This window comes from Bacillus rossius, chromosome 6 (assembly GCF_032445375.1).
Source record: "Bacillus rossius redtenbacheri isolate Brsri chromosome 6, Brsri_v3, whole genome shotgun sequence".
NCBI lineage: Eukaryota > Metazoa > Arthropoda > Insecta > Phasmatodea > Bacillidae > Bacillus > Bacillus rossius.
Genome location: NC_086334.1, coordinates 74829767 through 74849721, shown reverse-complemented (window position 1 = coordinate 74849721; position 19955 = coordinate 74829767). Strand labels below are relative to the sequence as shown.

Here is a 19955-nt window from a genome sequence, read left to right as displayed (position 1 = left end):
GGTCGGTGACCTTGACTTTAACGTGTGGTAAATGTTCGAATGCCATCTTGAACACTTTTTTTTTTATTGATTGTAAGCTGTCTCCACCAAGTTTCCTGAAAAATGGTGGGGATTAACGTTCTCTATTATAAAAGAATAATAATTAAAAATCTTGCTTCTGCTTTGATCAAAGTTGGTATGCATCTTTAAAAAGTAAGGTGTGTGGTTGTAGACTACAGACCTACTTTTGATTAGAAAGACTTGTCGAGAGTGTGTCTATTTGTGCCCAGTCTCACTAAAGGGCAAGCTGGCTAAATATCTGGCAAAGAGAAGAAAAATAATCCCAGCATTAATTATTAGTTTTGTATCCACCATAAATGAGTAAGAGTTGTTCATCATTTGAATTCCTCCAGGTTTTAACCTGTCAAATCACATACCTACTAAATATTTAGTACTGTGTTCTGTGTCTGCTATCGTAACGTCCATTGAAAACTGGAGGAAGGAAAACTAAAAGAGCAGAAAAAAGGGACATCCTATGACAAGAGAGATAGACAGGCCCATGATATCTGTCACAAGGCTGCAAAGGGTCAGGTAGTAAATAAGAGTGCTCAAAAATAGTATAAGTGATTCACTTTGTATGGATGATGTGCAGTTTTTTAACTATGCTGTTTTCAACTTGTTATACAAACACATAATTCCCTTAGGTTCTCAAAAATTTACAGGTTTCTCATGGATTTCCTAACACAAAAAAAAGAAGCTAAATTCAAGATTTCCCGAATTTTCCTGTTGGGTGGCCACCCTGACAAGTCTCATCCCGTTCACTCGTTCAGCATAAAGAACTTACTTTCAAGTCGAGCCGAGCAGATTCAGCTCAGTTGTCACATCCCAGGCCATCTCTACTGATGATAAACCATTTACAGCGGTGAGTGTGAATTAGACGACAAACTTCGACTGCAGGTTCATCATAAAAAATTAAGTTGAAAACATATTTACAATTTATGGCCTTAAGTGCTCTCACATGCTGGTATACATGCCTTTTAAGGAATAGCTAAACAACTGGTTTATTACAAATCAAATTAAAGTATTTAAGATGAAACACAAAGCATATGGGCATATGGCTAATGTTTAATTGGACAACTGCAACTGCAAAACTTGATGCAGACGTAGGTACATATTTAAATTTGAATAACTACGGGCAACATCCTTATTTCCTATACATTTTGTGATGTGAAGAAATAATGTGGTTTTTGAAGGTGAATTATTAATATTTATGTCAAAATGACTAAAAAATGTTGCCTTGTGATATCGCTCTAAACCAGAGCTGCCACTGATATTGAATTCCAAATCCTAACGAACACACTCAAAAATCCTGAAAAAACCTAAAAATTGCATTTTTAGTATCCTGAAAAATCCTAATGGCGTAAATCGTAAATAAACGTAGGCAATTTCATTAATCTCAAATTATATTTCTATCGTAGCAAATAAAACATTGCAAAGACAAAAAAATCTACTTATATCCATGAAATTTTTTTTTATAATTTCAAAAGAAAACACGTCCACATAGGTTCATAGGTCATATGCTAATATTTGTCTCAAAATCCAGATAAATAAATATATCAATAAAATTTGCACTCAAAAGAAACAGTTTGTCACTACAGGAAATTTTATTCAATACTGTTCAGTTATGTTATGCAAAAATTTAAGTACCTCCCTTTTTTAAATTTCTTGCTTTCTTCTTCATCTGAGGCATAGGCTTAAATTCACCTTCATTCTTCCTAAAAGAAACTTGCATCAAAGCATTCAGCATTGGCAACTGCAACAATGATCTGTGTGATGTCTTTATTAGTTTCCGCTTACTAAATGCCCTCTCTACACTTGAATTACTATGCGGGAGTATCATCATTGCTTTCGCTAACTTGCAGAGTGTTGGAAAACGCAGTTTACCATTCTCTTCATACTTTGACACTTTGTGCCAAAAAACATCAATAGGATCTGATAGCTGCACATCCGATACAGCTATGTCCCAAAGTGTATATCAAAATATTCTTCATTCAAAGCATCCCATTCTTCTGCTGAAATCACATTTGGGAAAGCTTTGGCCAGGAGTTCCACCTTCTCCCAATCCCCACACTGTTTGTTTGCAGGGTCAAAGATATCTATGTTCCGGATAATGTGATCATTGAGTGGCAGGAGGCGATACAGTTCCTTTGTACCAGTTTCATAAAAATTACGTACATTGAGGAAAAATTCAACTTTTTCAGAACGTGAAATCTGGTTTTCTGTTAAAAACTCCGTGTTGCATGGCCAATAAAAATGGAAGAATCAGAAAGCTGGTTTGATCGTTGGAAATCAATAGTAGTCAAATCACCTTTCTGTATCACAGAAAACTGAAGAAAGCTAGCGATAGTTTGTCTCAGCAGTACACACACCTCGCTATACAGTTTATGTAGATATGAGCAGTCTTACTGAAATAGAACATTGAACTTCTCAAACAGTGGCAAAACTGCTTGGAGAAAAAGGAAATACAATTTTGCTTAATTTGAGTGCAGGGTTGATTTGATTCGTTTGACAGATTCCAGAGAAATCTCTTTCGGGTCAACCAAATCAAAATAGAAAATACTCTATCAAAGCTGGCCATTGTTCAAGTAAACGATTGGCACATTGAAGCATGGCCGCAAAATTTTATGTTCATCCATTTCTAAAAATTTTTGTATTTTCCTGTATTCATCTTGTCTTTTTCCTGATGTCTTGAAGTAAGAGAAGACATCTCTCGACAACTGTTCGCACACATTTGGTAATTCTGTACATGCGTGTGATGCAGCAAGATGAGAAACATGGCAGGTGCAGTGGAGAAACCAAACATTTCCTTGCTGTTCCTTAACTCTTGAGAGAACAGAGTTGAATTCTCCAACCATGGCCTTTGCACCATCTGAAGTCATTCCCAGTTACTCCAAGGTATTTCATCTTCTTCGAAGGAGCTGTTCACAATATCAAATAGGTTTTCTCCAGTTGCTTTCCCTTCAATTGCCACAATTTTGTATAAGCATGTCTCAACTTGCTGAACAGTATAAAATCTAGCCAAGATAACCATCTGTTAACTGTGATGTCCGTAGACTCGTCAATTAACAGTGTGAAGAAAGTGTTTTTCATTGAACTAACAGTTTCTTCTTCTTCACAAGAAGCTAGCACCTGCTGAATTATCATGCTTGTTTTGGAGCCACCAAACCGAAAGTCTTTCGCAATGTTACTATCTGGGAACATTTTCGGCACCAATTTAGAGAACTTGTCACTTATGCTTAATAACAAGTTATTTTCGCAAACAAAATTTGCCCAAAGTAGATCTGCATCAACATTCCCATTATTTTCCTTTGCCATAAAGTTTGTGAGCGACGAAGTTTGTTCCACACATTGTTGGTTTTTTTTTGTGACTCTCCGTGTTACCATGGCGACGTAAATCTTTAAGTCCGCCGGTAGCAATACTCAGCACAGAATTGTATACTGTGCACTTTGCTTGATAATCATCACCGCCTGGCTTTAAGGGCTCGGTTCAAGGTCACGGTTGTGATTCTGTCCCGCTGGAGAGCGCTAGTAGTCACGATCAGTTGAACACTTGTTATCACAGACATATATTCTTCCCGGGCGCCACTGTCATCCGGGTAGAAGCGGGGGGGACACGATAATTACAACGCGGTGTTGCCAAGCGTTATCTGACACGTGACGCTCGCACCAGAGGCTATGGGCTACCGAAGACAGGCGGTTCCGCGGTCACTCTGCTAGCTATCCGAGGGCAGCTAGGCAGTGCCTTCTGCTTCCGAATGGGTCCCAATTGGCGGCATGTGCTATTTGCTTGCTGGTTTAACCATGGATATATTGAATAGCAGTCCGTGGACCATTTGGCCGGCTGGTGGGAAAGGCAGTCTGGTACGATTAAGGAAAAGTTAAATAGAATATTACCTACAAAATTATATTCAAATAAAAAAAACACAGAACTAAGGCCAAAATCCTAATACAGTGATTCAAGAATTAAAACAGAATTATTTTTTTGTGTATTCTCAGTTAAAAGTTATTTCCATAAAGGACATATATATATGTGTATATATATATATATATATATATATATATATATATATATATATATATATATATATATATATATATATATATATATAGGGGAGAAGGTGGGAATATGGACCACTTTTTTTGTTGGTTTTCAGGAACAAGTATGTTTAAAAGTAAAAGTTTGGCGAAAGTTGCAAATTGTCATGTATTGATCTAAGATAACATAGGAAGAAGATTGAATTTTATATTTGCAATCATAGTGAAGCTATACATCATTTAACGATTGTTTGCAAATACTGAGTCTGCAGAAGTAGGGTGGTAATATGGACCATAACTGAAAATGTGAAAAACTCATCACAAAATTGTAGTTTTTATCCTACAGATTGACCCCATACACATCATGAAGCAATGCCAATTCACTCAAAAAATTTCACATTATTTATAATCATATAGAAGCCACAGGCATTTAAATTTCTGGAAGGCCTTATAATAAATGTGCACTAAAAATTAAGATAAAGGGGCCTAGATGTTAAATAATTAGCTCTCAGCTTAATTCTAATGAAACTTAAAATTAATTTTACTGGATCATCAAGCGTTTTGGGTATTTGAACAAAAATCACAAATGTAAAATTCACTATCACATCCACTGCATAAGTTGTGGGCCCATTCGTGACATGTTACACACTGAACCCAGAGTTTTCCTGGTTTAGACATCGTAAAGGTCTCAGAACAAAATAAACACTCGGCATCTTCTTTTTCAGGAGCATCTTCACCAATAACTTGTTCTATCGTTAAGCTTCTTGAAGATAAACTGAGAACATCTTCGCAAGAACTTTCTGAAGATTCGCTTCTCCTTCTCTTATGTTTGTGATTCACACGTGAAGCTACTTTGCCTGTTTCATGCGTAGTTGAACTTGACTGAAGACTTAGCTCTCTGTGTGTTCTTGTTCTGTTTTTTTTTGTTTTAACAAATTATTTTGCAGCAGTCGCCTTCTTAGTAGCCCTTATCCTATCCATTGAAAGCTGCAACCCGTCTTTATATAGAGAAGCTATAAGAACAGTTGCTGAAAGTGATTTACGGCCTCTCTTTGACGTATTCTTGCTCAAAACTGGAACAGGAGATGTCTTCTGGGGTGATGAAGGCTTGAAGTGTTGATGGACCAGACGTTGATGGATCCATAGCTTTCGAAGGACCTGGCTTTGGTGAGACACACTTGCGACCTACTTCATCAGTTTCTATTCCATGTGCTTCTGCTTCTTCGATCTGAGGAGGATTGACTTCATCTACGTTTCTGTCATCAGTGTCTTGAGCTGGTCTACATTGTTCATTGTTTTCGTCCGCAGGATTTTCTGCTACTAGTGCAGAGGCAACGAAGACAGCATCGTCAAAAACTTGTCTGTCAAAGGGATATATTCCCGTACATTTAAAACCCCTCACAGCAATAGCACCTTTCTGAACCTTCAGATAGGCTTTTCCAAACATTTTCCCAATGTCATATACATCCAAACCACCTGAACGGAGGGCTTGTCTTATTTCGTAACTGTAAAAAGTTTTCAATGGACCCATGAAGGTTCGGTCCAAAGGCTGGAGCCCGTGGGTTGTGTGAGAAGGTAAGCACAAAAGGGTGAAGTGATGCTCTCTTGCTTTCTGGATTACGTCCAAATTCCGGGTATGAGAATTATGTCTGTCCAGTATGAGCAGAACAGGATCCTCGGCCGTTTCACATGTTTAATAAAATGATCTAACCATTCAGTGAAAAGATCACCAGCCTGATGGGTGGCACTTTCCTATTGCTCCTGGAGGAGCACCTTTCATTAGTCTCTGGGTCCAGCTTTTATGGGGAAATATCATCATCGGAGGGACGAAATCCCCTCCAGCACTCATGCAGGCAACAATGGTGACAAATATTCCCCTCTCCGCAACTGTAAGAGAACCTATCTGCTCCTTTCCTTTCAGACCAACAATGTGAGCTTGTTTAGACTGCGCAACACTAAGACCACTTTCATCGACATTGTAAACGCGACTAGCAGAATACTGATGTCTGGAATATTCCTGTTCCAAAAGATCAAAAAACTTCATTACACTTTCTTTATTGAAACCTACTGCACGAGTGAATGATGTTCCTTCAGGTTTTCTAACAGAGAGCTTGTCCCTGTGACGGTGTATGAAATGGTCAAACCATGCTCGACCGGCCATATCTTGTCTAAATTTGTGCAAAATGTTGTTTTCGGCTGCAAGCTGATAGGCGGGTTTCCTAATATCGTTTCGAGTAAGCCCATGGAAGGTATTTTCCATTAGCAGACAATACTGAACCAGTTTTTGCTCAATTTCTGGAGGGAAAATAGTATGCCTACCCATCCTCTGATTTGCTACAGTCTCTGCATCAAAATAGGATTTTACTTTCCTCAATAATATTGATTTATGGACATTAAAATATTTAGCAGCTTCATTAAGACTTTTCTTTTTTGAACGAACAGCTGTTATGGCATTCACCATATCTTCCGGGCGCCATTTCTGCCTTAATCCTCTATTTTCTCTTCCCAGCTTCTTCCTTGGCATAGTAGCCTAAATGGCTCACTTGGAAAAAGATAGGTTCGAAAATTAAAAAAAAGAATATGTAGGTCTAGTACCTACAAGTGCCTATTAATATGTTAATAAAATGGCTTTTGCTACAATTAAATAAGGAAATATTTAATTTGGCTTACATTAGGCCTAATGGATACTATTAAATATTTTTATTTAAAAAAACTTTAAAAAATGATTTTATACTAAAAATATTCCAAGTAAATGAGTGATACATTAAATGACCACAATTATTACAGCAATGTTACATAGTTGTGCATTAGATTGGTGGAATTAACTGACTAGCAACAGTATTTTTAAGCAACATTTAATAGTTGGCTCAGCCTACATGTGTATTTTAAAAAGGGTGGTAATATGGACCAGCTTGGACCAAGAAGGTCCATATTACCACCATACCATGTTGTACAGAATAACCTAAAAATGTCGGTCTATGAATGGTATAGCGAAAATCCTATTAGGTGCAGTTTGAAGCTTAACATTACTACTAATTATGTATATATGTATAATATTTTACAATTGTCTTAAAAGGTAAGAAAAATATTAGTTAATCTCACCTTTCAAAAAGTTTTAGATGGACAAGAACAAACACATCAACTTGCTAGCTAAACTAAACGTGAACTACACACTAGCGCCACCTGTTGACTTCTCAGGACACTCTCCGATGTGTTTATTCCAAAATCCGGCAAATCGCAGCACATACAACAGAATAACAATACTGGTCCACTTTACAACCCCGGTCCATATTCCCACCTTCTCCCCTATATATATATATATATATATTTCAATGGTTTCGATTTTGGCAAACAATATTTTAATAAGTTAACTTAACTTTTTTTAGTAGCCTGATATCATCATCCAATCGGTTTTACAATAGTCTAAATATTTGATACATTCAGCAAAATACGTACCGTTTGTTTGTTTGAAATGTTACTATATTTATATAAATTTGAAATTGTACCGTATTAAACTAACACTGGAATGAAAAAGGATATGTTGTGTGACAAACAGAAATTCTTCAGTGCAATATATACTAATCCAGGCTAATACTTTTTTACCAATAAAAAATTTATATCTTTGAGGCCTATTGACTCGCGTTTTGATTAGGCTGGGATAATATATTACAAAACGCAAGCAGAATTAATAATAAATAAATGACATTATAGCATTATTTCTACAGTTTATTTTCATCTCGTGGTTCCGGGTTATAAATGTCCAGGACATTTAATGCAATACTTTACTTGACCCAATATTTTTCACCCAAGATATATGTAGCCCGCGATTGCCTTGAGATCCTTACAATCTGGAGTCTTGGACACAAAAATATTTCCTTCATTGCTGCGATGAACCTCCCTGTTTTTCACAGTCATTCGAAAGAAAACTTGACATTTGACTACTGTAAACGTATACACTGCTTTATATTAACATAATTCCATGTAAACAATTTAGTATTTATCGAAATAATTTAGGCATTAAATAAATAACGCACCATAAGCACCTCCTGTACTTTGAACCTCCGGAAAATCACGAATTCTACTCATTGAAAACAGAGACTTTACCACTCGCATCGGAACTACATATGCAGGTTTTATTTAATTCTAATAAATGATTGATATAAACTTAACCACACAATGTTATGATTTATTTTCATTACCTACTTTCATTTTCTTACTAAATGAATATGACTGAATTATGCACAAATAATCAAATACCGAAGTGTCACGTTCATCCGACCTTTTCTTATCCAACATTTCGTATTATCCGACATCTCAAAAATAAAAACTATTCTATCGGAAACATAAACGACAATTTGTGTCATAATAATTTTTGTTGATCCCGACTCTAGGTACTGCAACTTATTATTCAGCCAGATATTTTTGCTATTTTTGACGTGACATCTAATAAATCGATGAATGCCGGCTGCACGCACGAAAAAGTGTCCCACTACGGATGTCCCACTACCGATGTTCCTGTTTGCTCATTGTACGCATGCGTGGCATCTCTCTTCCACTCGACTGGAACGACCATTGATTTGACTTTTCAATCATATTTTCGTTCTTTTGAATGATTAATATTATGTAATTTAACGATCGTCCACCGATTTTCAGCACAATCGGTATGGTTATTTAAAAGTAATGTTGAATATTCAAATACGTTTTGAACCAACAATGGTGTTTTACAGTTACACATACAAATTCAAATTACAACCGGGATCTTTTGCACAATGTTTTAAAAAATATTGTAACACCTTATAAATAAGTTTGGTGTATTTGGGATGCGTATTTGTTATAAAATCGAGTTATTAAAACGAAATAATATTATTACCCTACCGTGAACAAAATTTTTATAAAGGTAAATATACCATCTGAAACTATCAATTATCAAATATGGCCTCGTGGCTGAGCGGTCAGTGGTGCTATTTTCTAATCGTAAGGTTGTCGGTTCGAATCCTGGCAGGTGCGAAATTTTTTTTTGAACTTGTAAAAATAAATACGGTGCATGTAACATTTCAAAAGTAATAAATATATTTGAATAATGAATGCAAATAAAAGTAAATTTATTAATTAAATTTAACATTTCATTTCACTCCATTGTATCCATACAAAATAGTGATAATTCAATAAAAATGATTCAATTTTATTCATAAAAGTATGCAGAGGTAGATTTTATCATACAAAAGATAGAAAAATTAAAAAAAAATCTTCCTCAAAGAATATAATATTTTTAATGCCTAAATGGTTTGGTTGCAAAAACCTATTACGTCTCAGTCTCAGGCTGAATATGATATTTCCTTTTCTTCTGGATCAATCATTTCATCAATGTTTTGTTATGACGTTGTCACGTTAAACTATCGTCCGTAAACCGACTTTACAGACAACCAATTTTTTGGTTGTAAAAATGTTTTATTAGGTTTGAAATATTTAAAATATTAGCAAATTTTTACGTTTATAATGTTTTTATTAGCAATTCGCTATTAATCCGACATTTTACCTATCCGACTTTCTGCTGACCCGTTATGTCGGATAAGCGAGACAACACCGGGACGGCCTCCACTGGGTGACTGAGGGGTCCCAGTGTGACGTGGGCGCCAGCAGTGCTGCTCCAGGGGCTGAGGCGAGCTGAGCGAGCAGGGGGCCGAGGTGGTGGACATGCCTCAGCCTCTGTGCATAGCCGGAGCTCTAGCGGCTTTTCCGATTGCGTATCCACGCCCGTGGGGGCCCGGGGCGGCAGGGCCTTATGGCTAAGAGCGCCGGGTCCACAAAGAAAAGGGGGGGAAACCCCTGAAAAGTCTATGTACGACCACTCCAAAGATGTATAATGATTTTGTTATAGGTATTCGATGAAACTCAAGCAATATTTAGTTTCCCAGGTAAACTTGTAGAGTTACAAAGTAGATCGGAAAAAAAAAATATATTTCTCCATGGTGCGATTTTAGTTTGTGATTATTTGAAGTATCACAATTGATTTGTCTACTATTTATATCAAATATGATGTATTAATTACACTTAGCTTTATGCTAAGTAAAAAATTGGCATTCCAAACATATAAACGCTCGTCAGTGTTGTAATGTTACATAAATTTAGGTAAGTAAATACATATAAAGATTAACCGTGATAAATGTTTCAATTTTTCAAACATCATACATTTCACTGATTACAAAACCTAAATTCAATCACAGAATTTGATTTAGTCTCATATTACAATAAATCCAGCTACAGCTTCCTTAGAAATAGAATAATTTATTGTGGTAATAGTTTTAAGTTGTTTTCTAGGAATTGTAAGAGGCCTGAATCAGTCTGCACCTCAGAGTCAAGATAAATCTTCTACCTGTGTCGCTGTAGTTACTTTGGGATCAGGAGGCTGGAAGGGGGTAGGTATAAGAAATATTGGAAAATTCGTGAACACAATGCACAGTGATAAAAATAAGGCCACAACTGTTATTAATTAATTGCACAAGTACTGCAGTCTTCCTTACTTTACTCTCTAGTTTTGAGTTCATTTCAAAATCGTACTATATGGTAGCAACTCAATTAATAAACGTTACCCACTAATTTTGTGAAGCTACGTAGTAAATAATCAATATCCATGTTTAACTTGAGTAAGTCCCATAAAGAATACATTATTATCAGTTAAAAGTAATAGGAATTAAATATTCTAAAGACCATGAAGAATTTATTTTTTGAACTGAATGGTTCCTGCAGTGCACTGTCTTGTGTGCTTTTCTTGTTGGTTTAATAAATATGGTATTACATATGAGGGTCTGAATATCCTATTTCCTTGTAAATTTATCCATAAGGAACTCTCAATTTGGCTGTTTTCAACAATGAGGTTTGGTAAATGCTCATTAAAATCTTCACAAACAGCCGAACAGTAAAATAAAAATAAGAATAAAATGTGCTTAACAATAATAAAATAAGAAATTAGTACAAATACATATTTGAACTAAATGTTAAATACATGACTATTGTTAAGAAAGCATGCTTATTACACAGTTATGATTTGGCATTTGATTCGGAAATATCGTTTTCAGACAAAGACGTGTTAATGATGCAAAGTGGTCATATGTTAATGAAATGTATCGCTACAAAACCTCAATATTATATAATCCTATCATCTAATTAACATTTTTAGGGCTTAAAAAAACAAACATTTTTAAAATGATTATTAGTTCTGATTTTACTTAAAGACTTTATTATTAATGAAATGCTCAGGATAACATGCTATATTTTGTTATTATGTTGAGAATGACAATGGAGAATATTCTGTATGAAAACTAAAATTATTCATAAAATGTTTGTTCACATCGTAATTATCACTGGAGACAAGAATGATTCATTTAAGTGCATTTAAAGTAAATCTTAATTTCCGCATCGTAATAATGTAAGATGTAAACAAGCCCTATTATGTTAAAATTTTCCGTAGCAGGTTTCCTTTAAAAAACTTACAAAGATGTACAGCTAAATAGCCTTAGTTAAATATTTATAATTGTTTAATTAATTCATGTATTAAAAATAGCAAGACGAATAGTGGAACGATAATAATGCTGTGGCTATCAGTCCTCGCGTATCTTTATATTATTACTTTTCTGTCAAGGTTTTCCCACTACTATGCCGAAACACACAAGACCTTAAAAATCACAGTGAAAACCTACAGCTATAACGAACATTTCTCTACTTCTTAAAAATAAAAGTAGCTATTTTGTAGTGTTTTTTTTCCTGTGTATAAAAAATAATTAATAAGTTGTGGTTCCCAGATAAAAATGAATTAGCTTCACACAAATTCTTAATTCACACTTTTTTCCAGCTCTATTTAATTCTATTTTAGCTTTTTAGTTAATTTCCTCAACTCTTTCAGCTCTAATATGTATTGCAGTTGTATTTTGTATGCACCGGCTTGAATATATGTTCTTTTTTGGGGGAAATAGTTATTTGCACTAATCTGACCTGAAGAATAAAATTTAGAATACATGTAGATTTTAAATGCTCAGGCACATTATAAAATGTTCAAAAACTAATTCTATCAGTTAAATAGTACGTTCATGTTTATCTTTTTCAAATACATGGTGAACAGCGTGCGCTGTGGATGTAATAAACAACATTTATTATTTTAGTTAACAGTCTGAAATAAAAGATGGAATTATTCAGTTTACCTATCTATTTACAATATTAAATGAGTGGTACAATTGAACTTGCTTTACATGTCATTTAAATGTTCAGTATTTTGAATATATATATATATTCATAAATTAAGAGGTAAAAAAAATTGCTGCTACTAATAACTGTCCAAGCAATGTCACAACGACTCATCCATCTAGTTGCTCACTCAATGGTCCTCAGAAAAGCACTGTTCACCGTAGATTAAATTGCTAACAGCTCGGCTGTAAGCAGACTATTACCAAGATAACGACTGGACATTGAGTAAGAAGTTCTTTGATGTGGTAATGCACAACATCGTGAAAATTCGCCCGCTAAGAAGTTTGGCACAAATTATACTGAATATATATATATATATATATATATATATATATATATATATATATATATTCCAGCCTCATGAACTATCTAAATTAACATACAATTAACTTTGTTTAACATAGGCCTAATCAATGGCTACCATATCAAAATTATTTTCAAGGGCCTGTCGAATTACTACAATTTTGTAAATATAGTTTGTAAAGAAAAATAATTTTTTCCAGTTGTTCGAATCAAATACAACCATGTTATAAAAAGAGCAACATAATAACATTGTGCGTATTATAATTGTAGTCATTGGCATGATGATAGTATTACATTCTCTTGTAAATAAGAAATTGTTTAACTGATAACAATGTATTAATATCCTACTTAGTAATATTCATTTTAAAACATCCAATATTTCAACTCCATTAATTTCAGCACTGACTAGTTTTAAAAACTTTGATACCTTATTTTATTTTACAGGTTCCCGTGTGCCGGCGGGTTTGTTAGGGCTCGGCGTATCAACTACCTAATCTTAGGAACACTAATGCCTAAATTTATTGGCCAATGGCCGCGAAAGCCGGCGGAATCTTTATTACTAATACCTAAAATTTATTTCAAAATCTCTGATTCAGATTTAGACTTCCATAGGTTTTTTGATAGTTTAAATAGTTTCATCGCATTTTATGCAGTAATTAAGCTTAGATAGTTTCTTGTGAAATTGTTGCTTTTCAACGCTCGCTCTTTACGTCTGCCAGTCCGGGGTGGATGGACAAATAAATTATATAAAAAAAACCATACAATTTTAACTAAATTCATGGCACATCCGAAATTCTGATCCGAATTCTTTCCAAAGCTACATTCACCTGAAATAATACTGGGGAATATCGCATAGAGTGGTCATTTTATGTTGCACATTTAAACTGTATTGCTTGCAATCTTTTAAAAAGGCTTGCTGAATTTATAGGCAGGCAAAATAATAAAACTTTAAAATGTGTATTGTTTTTCTTGTAAGGCTGCATGTACCATACACAACCTATAAGGCCAATAAAAACATTTTACGAATGAAATATATATTGATTTCCCGCTGGAAACCTTTAGCCCTAAGCCGGTTGTTCACAACAGAATTATATACTGTACTGACTGTGTTGCTTTCAAAAGCATACTCTAGCCGTAAAACCCATAAAAATCATATGGACGAGTGGCCGCGATGCGCGTTAGAAGTGATGTATCAATATATGTAAGTGATAGGGGAATAATAATGTCTACGAATGTGTGGATTGTGTGCAAGTATGCAAGTGAGCAAGTAGACAAATGCGCAAGTATTCAATTAAGCGAGTGTGCTATAATGCAAAAATTTTATTGAGCACCTCACTCCTGAGCCCCGTTCCCCTATCCTCCGAGCACGACACTGCTGATAGTTACCCTGTAAGCGTTACGCTTTTGTTATGCTGATTACAACATCGCCTCATCTTACTTTACCAGCTGTAAAAAGGTTACAATTAAATTTTCTTACAATAATTGTTGCATCATATAAATATATACAATTTACTTTGACGTTTAGATGCTAGAAGAAGCTTCATTCAATTTTTCATGGACTTTCTACGGTGAGATAAAGGTCGCGAGATCTTGGAACACTTACGCCAATTTCTTCCCATTTCTGTAGCGTAGCAACTGGAGAATTGAACCGAGGAACAAAATCACTTGAAGTGCGGGTTTACTGTCGTGTGACAGCTGATAAGGGGTGGATGAGGGGGAGATAGGCGAAGTGGCAACAAGGCGTTCCTTCTCTCATTCCACGCGGCCCTTATCTCTTGTCCGCCACCGGCGGAGCACATCATATTACCAGCGTGCATTGCAGCCTATACATCAGGCACTTCCACAATATACATTTAAAAAATTTGCTGTTGCTTGTATATTTAACCAGATACATTGCCAAAGCCAAGGACTTTTCGTGAGATTGAGATATGACCAACATTGTTACGAGATGATTAAGGGGGTAGAACATACTGACTGATAATTGTGACCAAATTAAAACTTAATTTTACAATATCAAACTTTAAACTTAAATTAAATTAAAATTGTTTTCGTAGAAACCTGTATGCCTATAATATCTACAATTTGGTGTTTGTTTTAGTTTTCTATTACAATAACTGACGGAATCGCGTGCATTTAAGTTTAACCTGTAAATCCCTATCCCGCCATTCGGCTAGCATGGGAGTGAACCGAGCCCTTAACCACTTCAATTCTTATTCCCAGTCTCTTGTAATGTTGTTTGGCCCCAACAAATTCAGAAGACAATTTGAATTTCTTTTCCATTGTAGGTTATAGGTGATTTACTATTTATTTTCATTACACTGTCCACTTTCCATTACGAAAATCTAGTGTTTATGTGACGATCTTTCTAAACAAAACTATGTCATCAAAAAGAACACTCGGCAATGTTTAATACAGCTTACCAAACGCGCAAACAGTTGCAGTCTAAAAACTTATTTTCACTATCGGCGACGTGCAAATGAATACAACCGTAATTGAAAAGAGTGATGTGGCAACTATATGGGCTAAGCGGCTAAGGCGCGAGCGCATCTGGCAACGCTGTCTGCATTCTTGTTACTCTCTTTGGCTTGACCTTGAGCTCGCCTCCGCTCCAGTAGTAAAAGAAGTTGTTGCGCTACATCTGCATGCGACACGACCCGTCAGTTGCATCTTCAATAGGTTAAACTTGATTGTGAAGTTCATTGCCATTTCTTTTTTGTATGTGTGTTACAGTTTCTTAAACATTTAGCCGGTGTGCGTTATTTTTATCTACACAGTGGAAAGTGTAAAACGAAATGCAAGGCCTCGATACAAAATTTAATATTATTGATGCTTGCGAAGAGAGTTGTGAAAAGTTAAATGTGGTTTAACCTTAATTTGTTATTAACACTTTTGACAAGATTACGTGCGTATGTTTGAACAAAGTTTTAGTAGTGCAGTAAAATTCACAGTCTCTTTATCGACATACAAAATTTTTTTCCCTAATACATACTTAGGTACTATAGAACATGTTAAAATGTATGAAATATGCAGAAGGATAAAATTTTACTGTCGCATTTATTTCATGATGGTACGCATTACTGGTTTCTCATGTTTGGTTTGTATGTTTGTGACTGATGGCTTCGGGTACTCTCCGTTCTGTGCTGACCTTGAATAGGATGGGCGCAGACGTCACACGGTTGCTAAGCAACAGGCACCTTCCTCTCCCCCAATCACACCACAACTTGTTAAGCTCAAGCTTGAAGCGATGGATCCCCCCGCCCAACCCCACATTCCTTCCGCTGATTGATCTATTGTCGGTGCGGAAACGTGTTACGTAAACAAACAACAATGACCATTATTGGTATTTATTTTTTATGCGCGAGTAAATATCCGTAATATTTCTTAAAAATCCGGATATCCTTTTGATGCTATAAATATCCGTAAAAACGGACAAAATCAAACTATACCTTGGAAAGTTCATCACAAAAAGTAACTAGTTTCAGTTCAAATTCACGCTTCCTTATTCCTAAATCAACTTGTTTTAATTGACGTTACTCATAAAAGGAACTTACAAAATTCATAGAAGTTCCATTGCCTAGCTTTTTTAAAATTATTTTTAACAGTATTTGGTGCAATGTTTGTCCATGTAATGTATTCATTATATCAATTGAGACTGTACATGCTTTTACATTCTTTATATACGTACAAGCTACAAAAATGATAACTGAAGTAAAACACCTGTACTTAACAGTTTTTGATGATGTTGGTACAGATACAATCTTAAGAGAAATAAATTTGTTGTTACTAAATATAACATTTCAAACTGCACAAAAGATTTATATGTCTATTATATATAAACACGCACATTTGGTTGGCTAAATATTCATAACACAAAAATAAAGTAATCTGCATTCATAATCTAACACAAAATATAATATATTTAAACAGAGAAAATACTACCAAATTAGTATTAAGAGCTTGAAGGGATCGGCTATGTTGTCAATATCCTTACGTTAAAGTTTCCTGTCAACATGACATCCTGACCACCGACCACTGCCTGAGTAGGAAATAACCACCCCTGTTTGTATTTCTGATCCATTAGCATCCAAACCTTAAACCTTTTTGTTATATTTGAGACCTACTCCAGATCGGAGGCTGCTTAACTTAATAATTTTAAGCTCAGCAATGGATGTTTTAAATGTCTCGATAAGACTAACTACTAGCCTAGGTCCTGGTCAGCACCTAAGCTGATTAAATAAATTGCCGTTGGCCCTAGAGTATCATTGTGTGTAGAGCTATTGTTAATTCCATTATCATGTGGAATATTATGTAAGTAAAACCATCTTAACAGAAATCGTGAGTACTCTGTCCGCTACACCTGTACAGGGACACTTAGAGAGCCCACAGACGACCACCACTCAGTATCGCAGCAGCGTGAGTGAAGACGGAGGGGGGATCGAGCCTAACACCCACACGGCCAGTCACGGCCCTGGGATGGTCGCAAGCCTGGTCCACGTGTCTATCCACGTGGTGGCGCTCATGTCCATGACTAGTAATCCGTCTAACTAAATACGCATACTCCCCAGACATCAGTATTTAATTAATGCTTGTGTGCGAACAAAGTTTTAAATAAACCAAATTTTTTGTTAATTTAAAAATAAGGAAACAAGCAACAGGCAATAAATCTGAACCTAGGAGTATCATTAAACCTATACACTTAACGCTACTAAATGGAAAATACTAACAAAAATAAACACTTTATTAAAAGGTTTCATGTTGATATTACTGAAGATCTGTAGTAAAATGTGACTGACGAATGCAAACATAAAGCAAGGTAAAAATGCAGCAAAAAGTAAATAAGATGAAAATTAATGTAAAGTAAACCATCCAGGAACAGTGGAGAAACGATACCTTCTGACAGATGGGAGATGAAGAACTGCCACACACATAACCAGAGCAGGCAGGTGGATAAGGCTACGATACACATGGACATAGTGTCCTAGCCAGTGTGACAGAGACATCTTCAAAACAATAGCTAGCGTGGGATCCCTGGAACATCACAACACTTGCCAATGAAATTAACTTGATACACATCATGTAATACCTGCTACATTACACCAGTACAAAAAAAAATGATACCCAGCACATAGTCCCTACAACAGTATTACAAGTGTCACTGGCATGAACTCAATAAGCAGCTGGTAGCCTCTACAACAGAAAAAATTGTCAGTAGAAAAGATTTGGTACCCAGCACTTAGTCCTTGCAAAATCACATCATTTGTCAATGTCACAGAAACAATGTCTGGCACATGGCCCCAGAAACGTCAAAACATTTATCAATAGCATGGACACGATACCCAACACAAGGTCCCTGCAAATATACCATACTTATCAGAGGCAAGGAAACAATACATATCACATGAAGCCTGCAACTTTATTATATTGTTAGGAGTGTGGAGAACAGGTTTGTAAGGTACCCTAATTAAATTTATACAGTTTTATTTGCTACTATCAAATTTAGGCTAGATTTCAGACCCACGTTATTGTGTTTAAAGTATTGGAATTAGAATTTACTGCTTTCCACTCCACATTGATGGGTCATCTGTAATTAAATATTTTAATTTATTTGGTGATGTTAATGGATGTGTGTGATCTAGTATCAGGTCAACGTGAAGTAGTATCATACGGGTTCATAAATTTACCACATTTAAATTCATCATAGTTTATTAAGTAATATTATAAGGAGATAAGACAAAAAAAATGATAACTCTGATAACTCTAAATTTTATACAAATTTTCCTAGCACGCGACGACCCATTGATACCTATATCTAATTCCAGTAATGTTCAGGGTTACATTGAATTTCATGAGCCTCTAGCTAATAAATAAGTTATTCGTAAGAAAATAATCCGGCTTAGTTCAGGGGAGGGCAGTTGAAACTCCGTTCTTCTTGGACCACTGATCTCGTCCTCAGCTTTCCAGGATATACGAGCAGTCTTGCTGTGAAAGAAAGTCTAAACTACGATCCAGTAGCAATACTGATGATGACAGCTACTGTTGACGCCATTCCAGGTGTGCTGAAAAATCTTTAGATTGGGCAGGTCTCACCAGCGCAGACAGGAACTGCAGCATGAAGATGATCGGAAGTCTTGCAAGGACGGATATTCGCCCGACGCGGTAGTAAAATTAATTGCGAAATGCGACTCCCTATAGTCTGCATGACGAAGAATCAGACTTCCTTCACTTAAGACTTGCAAAAATAACTAATTACGCGGTAGCCACGTATCTTCTTGTCCTCTGCGCGCAATTCCCGAACCCAGGAACTGTCACACGCACAGAGAACGTCCATTCGCTCCGCAGTTCAAAACTTAACCCTTTCACTCTAAAATTTTTTTTATTGGGTAAAAAAATTATTGGCTATGAAATTCTTTTTTAAAATGACTTATTTACCCTAGAAATAGTTTCATAAAAACGAATATTTAATTTTTTTTATACAATTTGATTACGTCCATTGTAGTGGACATATAGAGTCAACCGTGACAATTTAGAGTGAAATTATTTTTAATGCTGCAAGTAAAAAAATTACAATAAAATCAGTAAACATACACCAAATTTGTTACAGACACAGAAAATTCAAGTCATATATTAGCATAAACACTGTTTAAGACATTTATAAGTGATATTGATCCTCAAATTGAGGAAATTACATGTTTATAATAATTCCATTTACAAAGGTTTTTATGCTTCAGACCGTGAACGCTGATTTGAAACATGTCCCGTCTTTTACAGAGCATACAAAACTGTACACTTATTACAATTACATTTATTACCCTTGTAATGTATAAAAATAAAGATAATTGTACAACAAAATTTTTTTTTCAGTCATTAGATACACGATCCATGGAAAACGTCTGTGGAAATTTCTTCAAACACATATTTGGCACAAATAAATTTACACTTATCACAAAAAATTCTTTAGCCAAAGAATAATTGTCAGTAGCAGATGATATGCACACTGAATATATCTTTCAAGAAAATTACACTCTGACTTGAAGATTTTTTCTGTAAATTTGAAGTCAAGTTTATATGAAAATTCTTGAAGCAGTTTCTTCCTTACACGAAACACAAATGAACTTTACATTTATCACAATAAACATGTGTTTTTCCAAGACATTTCTTTTCTTTACAACGTGTTGCTTCTTTGGCATCATCATACTCTGGCATATGATCTGTCAATTATTTTTGAACTTCTTCCAGTGGTCGCTTTTCAAGAGATTTGCACTTTACTGTTGGACTATCACTTTGCCTCGGGCGCCCTCGGTTTTTTGCAGAACCTGAAGTAGGTCTGTACATTTTCACCA

The 19955-nt window shown here is 35.4% G+C and overlaps 2 protein-coding genes across 13 annotated transcripts in view; one reads left to right on the top strand and one right to left on the bottom strand.

The window, feature by feature from the left end:
- Positions 1-19955, top strand: part of LOC134533306 (synaptic vesicle glycoprotein 2C-like) — a 387375-nt gene that overhangs the window by 175127 nt on the left and 192293 nt on the right. The gene's annotated exons all lie outside the window — the stretch shown is intronic.
- LOC134533307 (SAC3 domain-containing protein 1) overlaps positions 1-19955 on the bottom strand; it is a 137586-nt gene that overhangs the window by 44932 nt on the left and 72699 nt on the right. For 9 of the 12 annotated variants that reach the window (XR_010075298.1, XR_010075297.1, XM_063370788.1 and 6 more), the window contains one exon: positions 17506-17643. The exons of 1 other annotated variant lie outside the window; for it this stretch is intronic. Coding sequence is in view for 7 of the 11 variants with exons in the window: in XM_063370788.1 (XP_063226858.1) it covers positions 17506-17643 (138 nt within the window). In the remaining 4 variants the exon portion in view is untranslated. Of the gene's footprint in view, positions 1-17505; positions 17644-19955 lie in introns of those variants that run through there. 2 more of the 12 variants (XR_010075302.1, XR_010075300.1) reach the window with 2 other exon arrangements.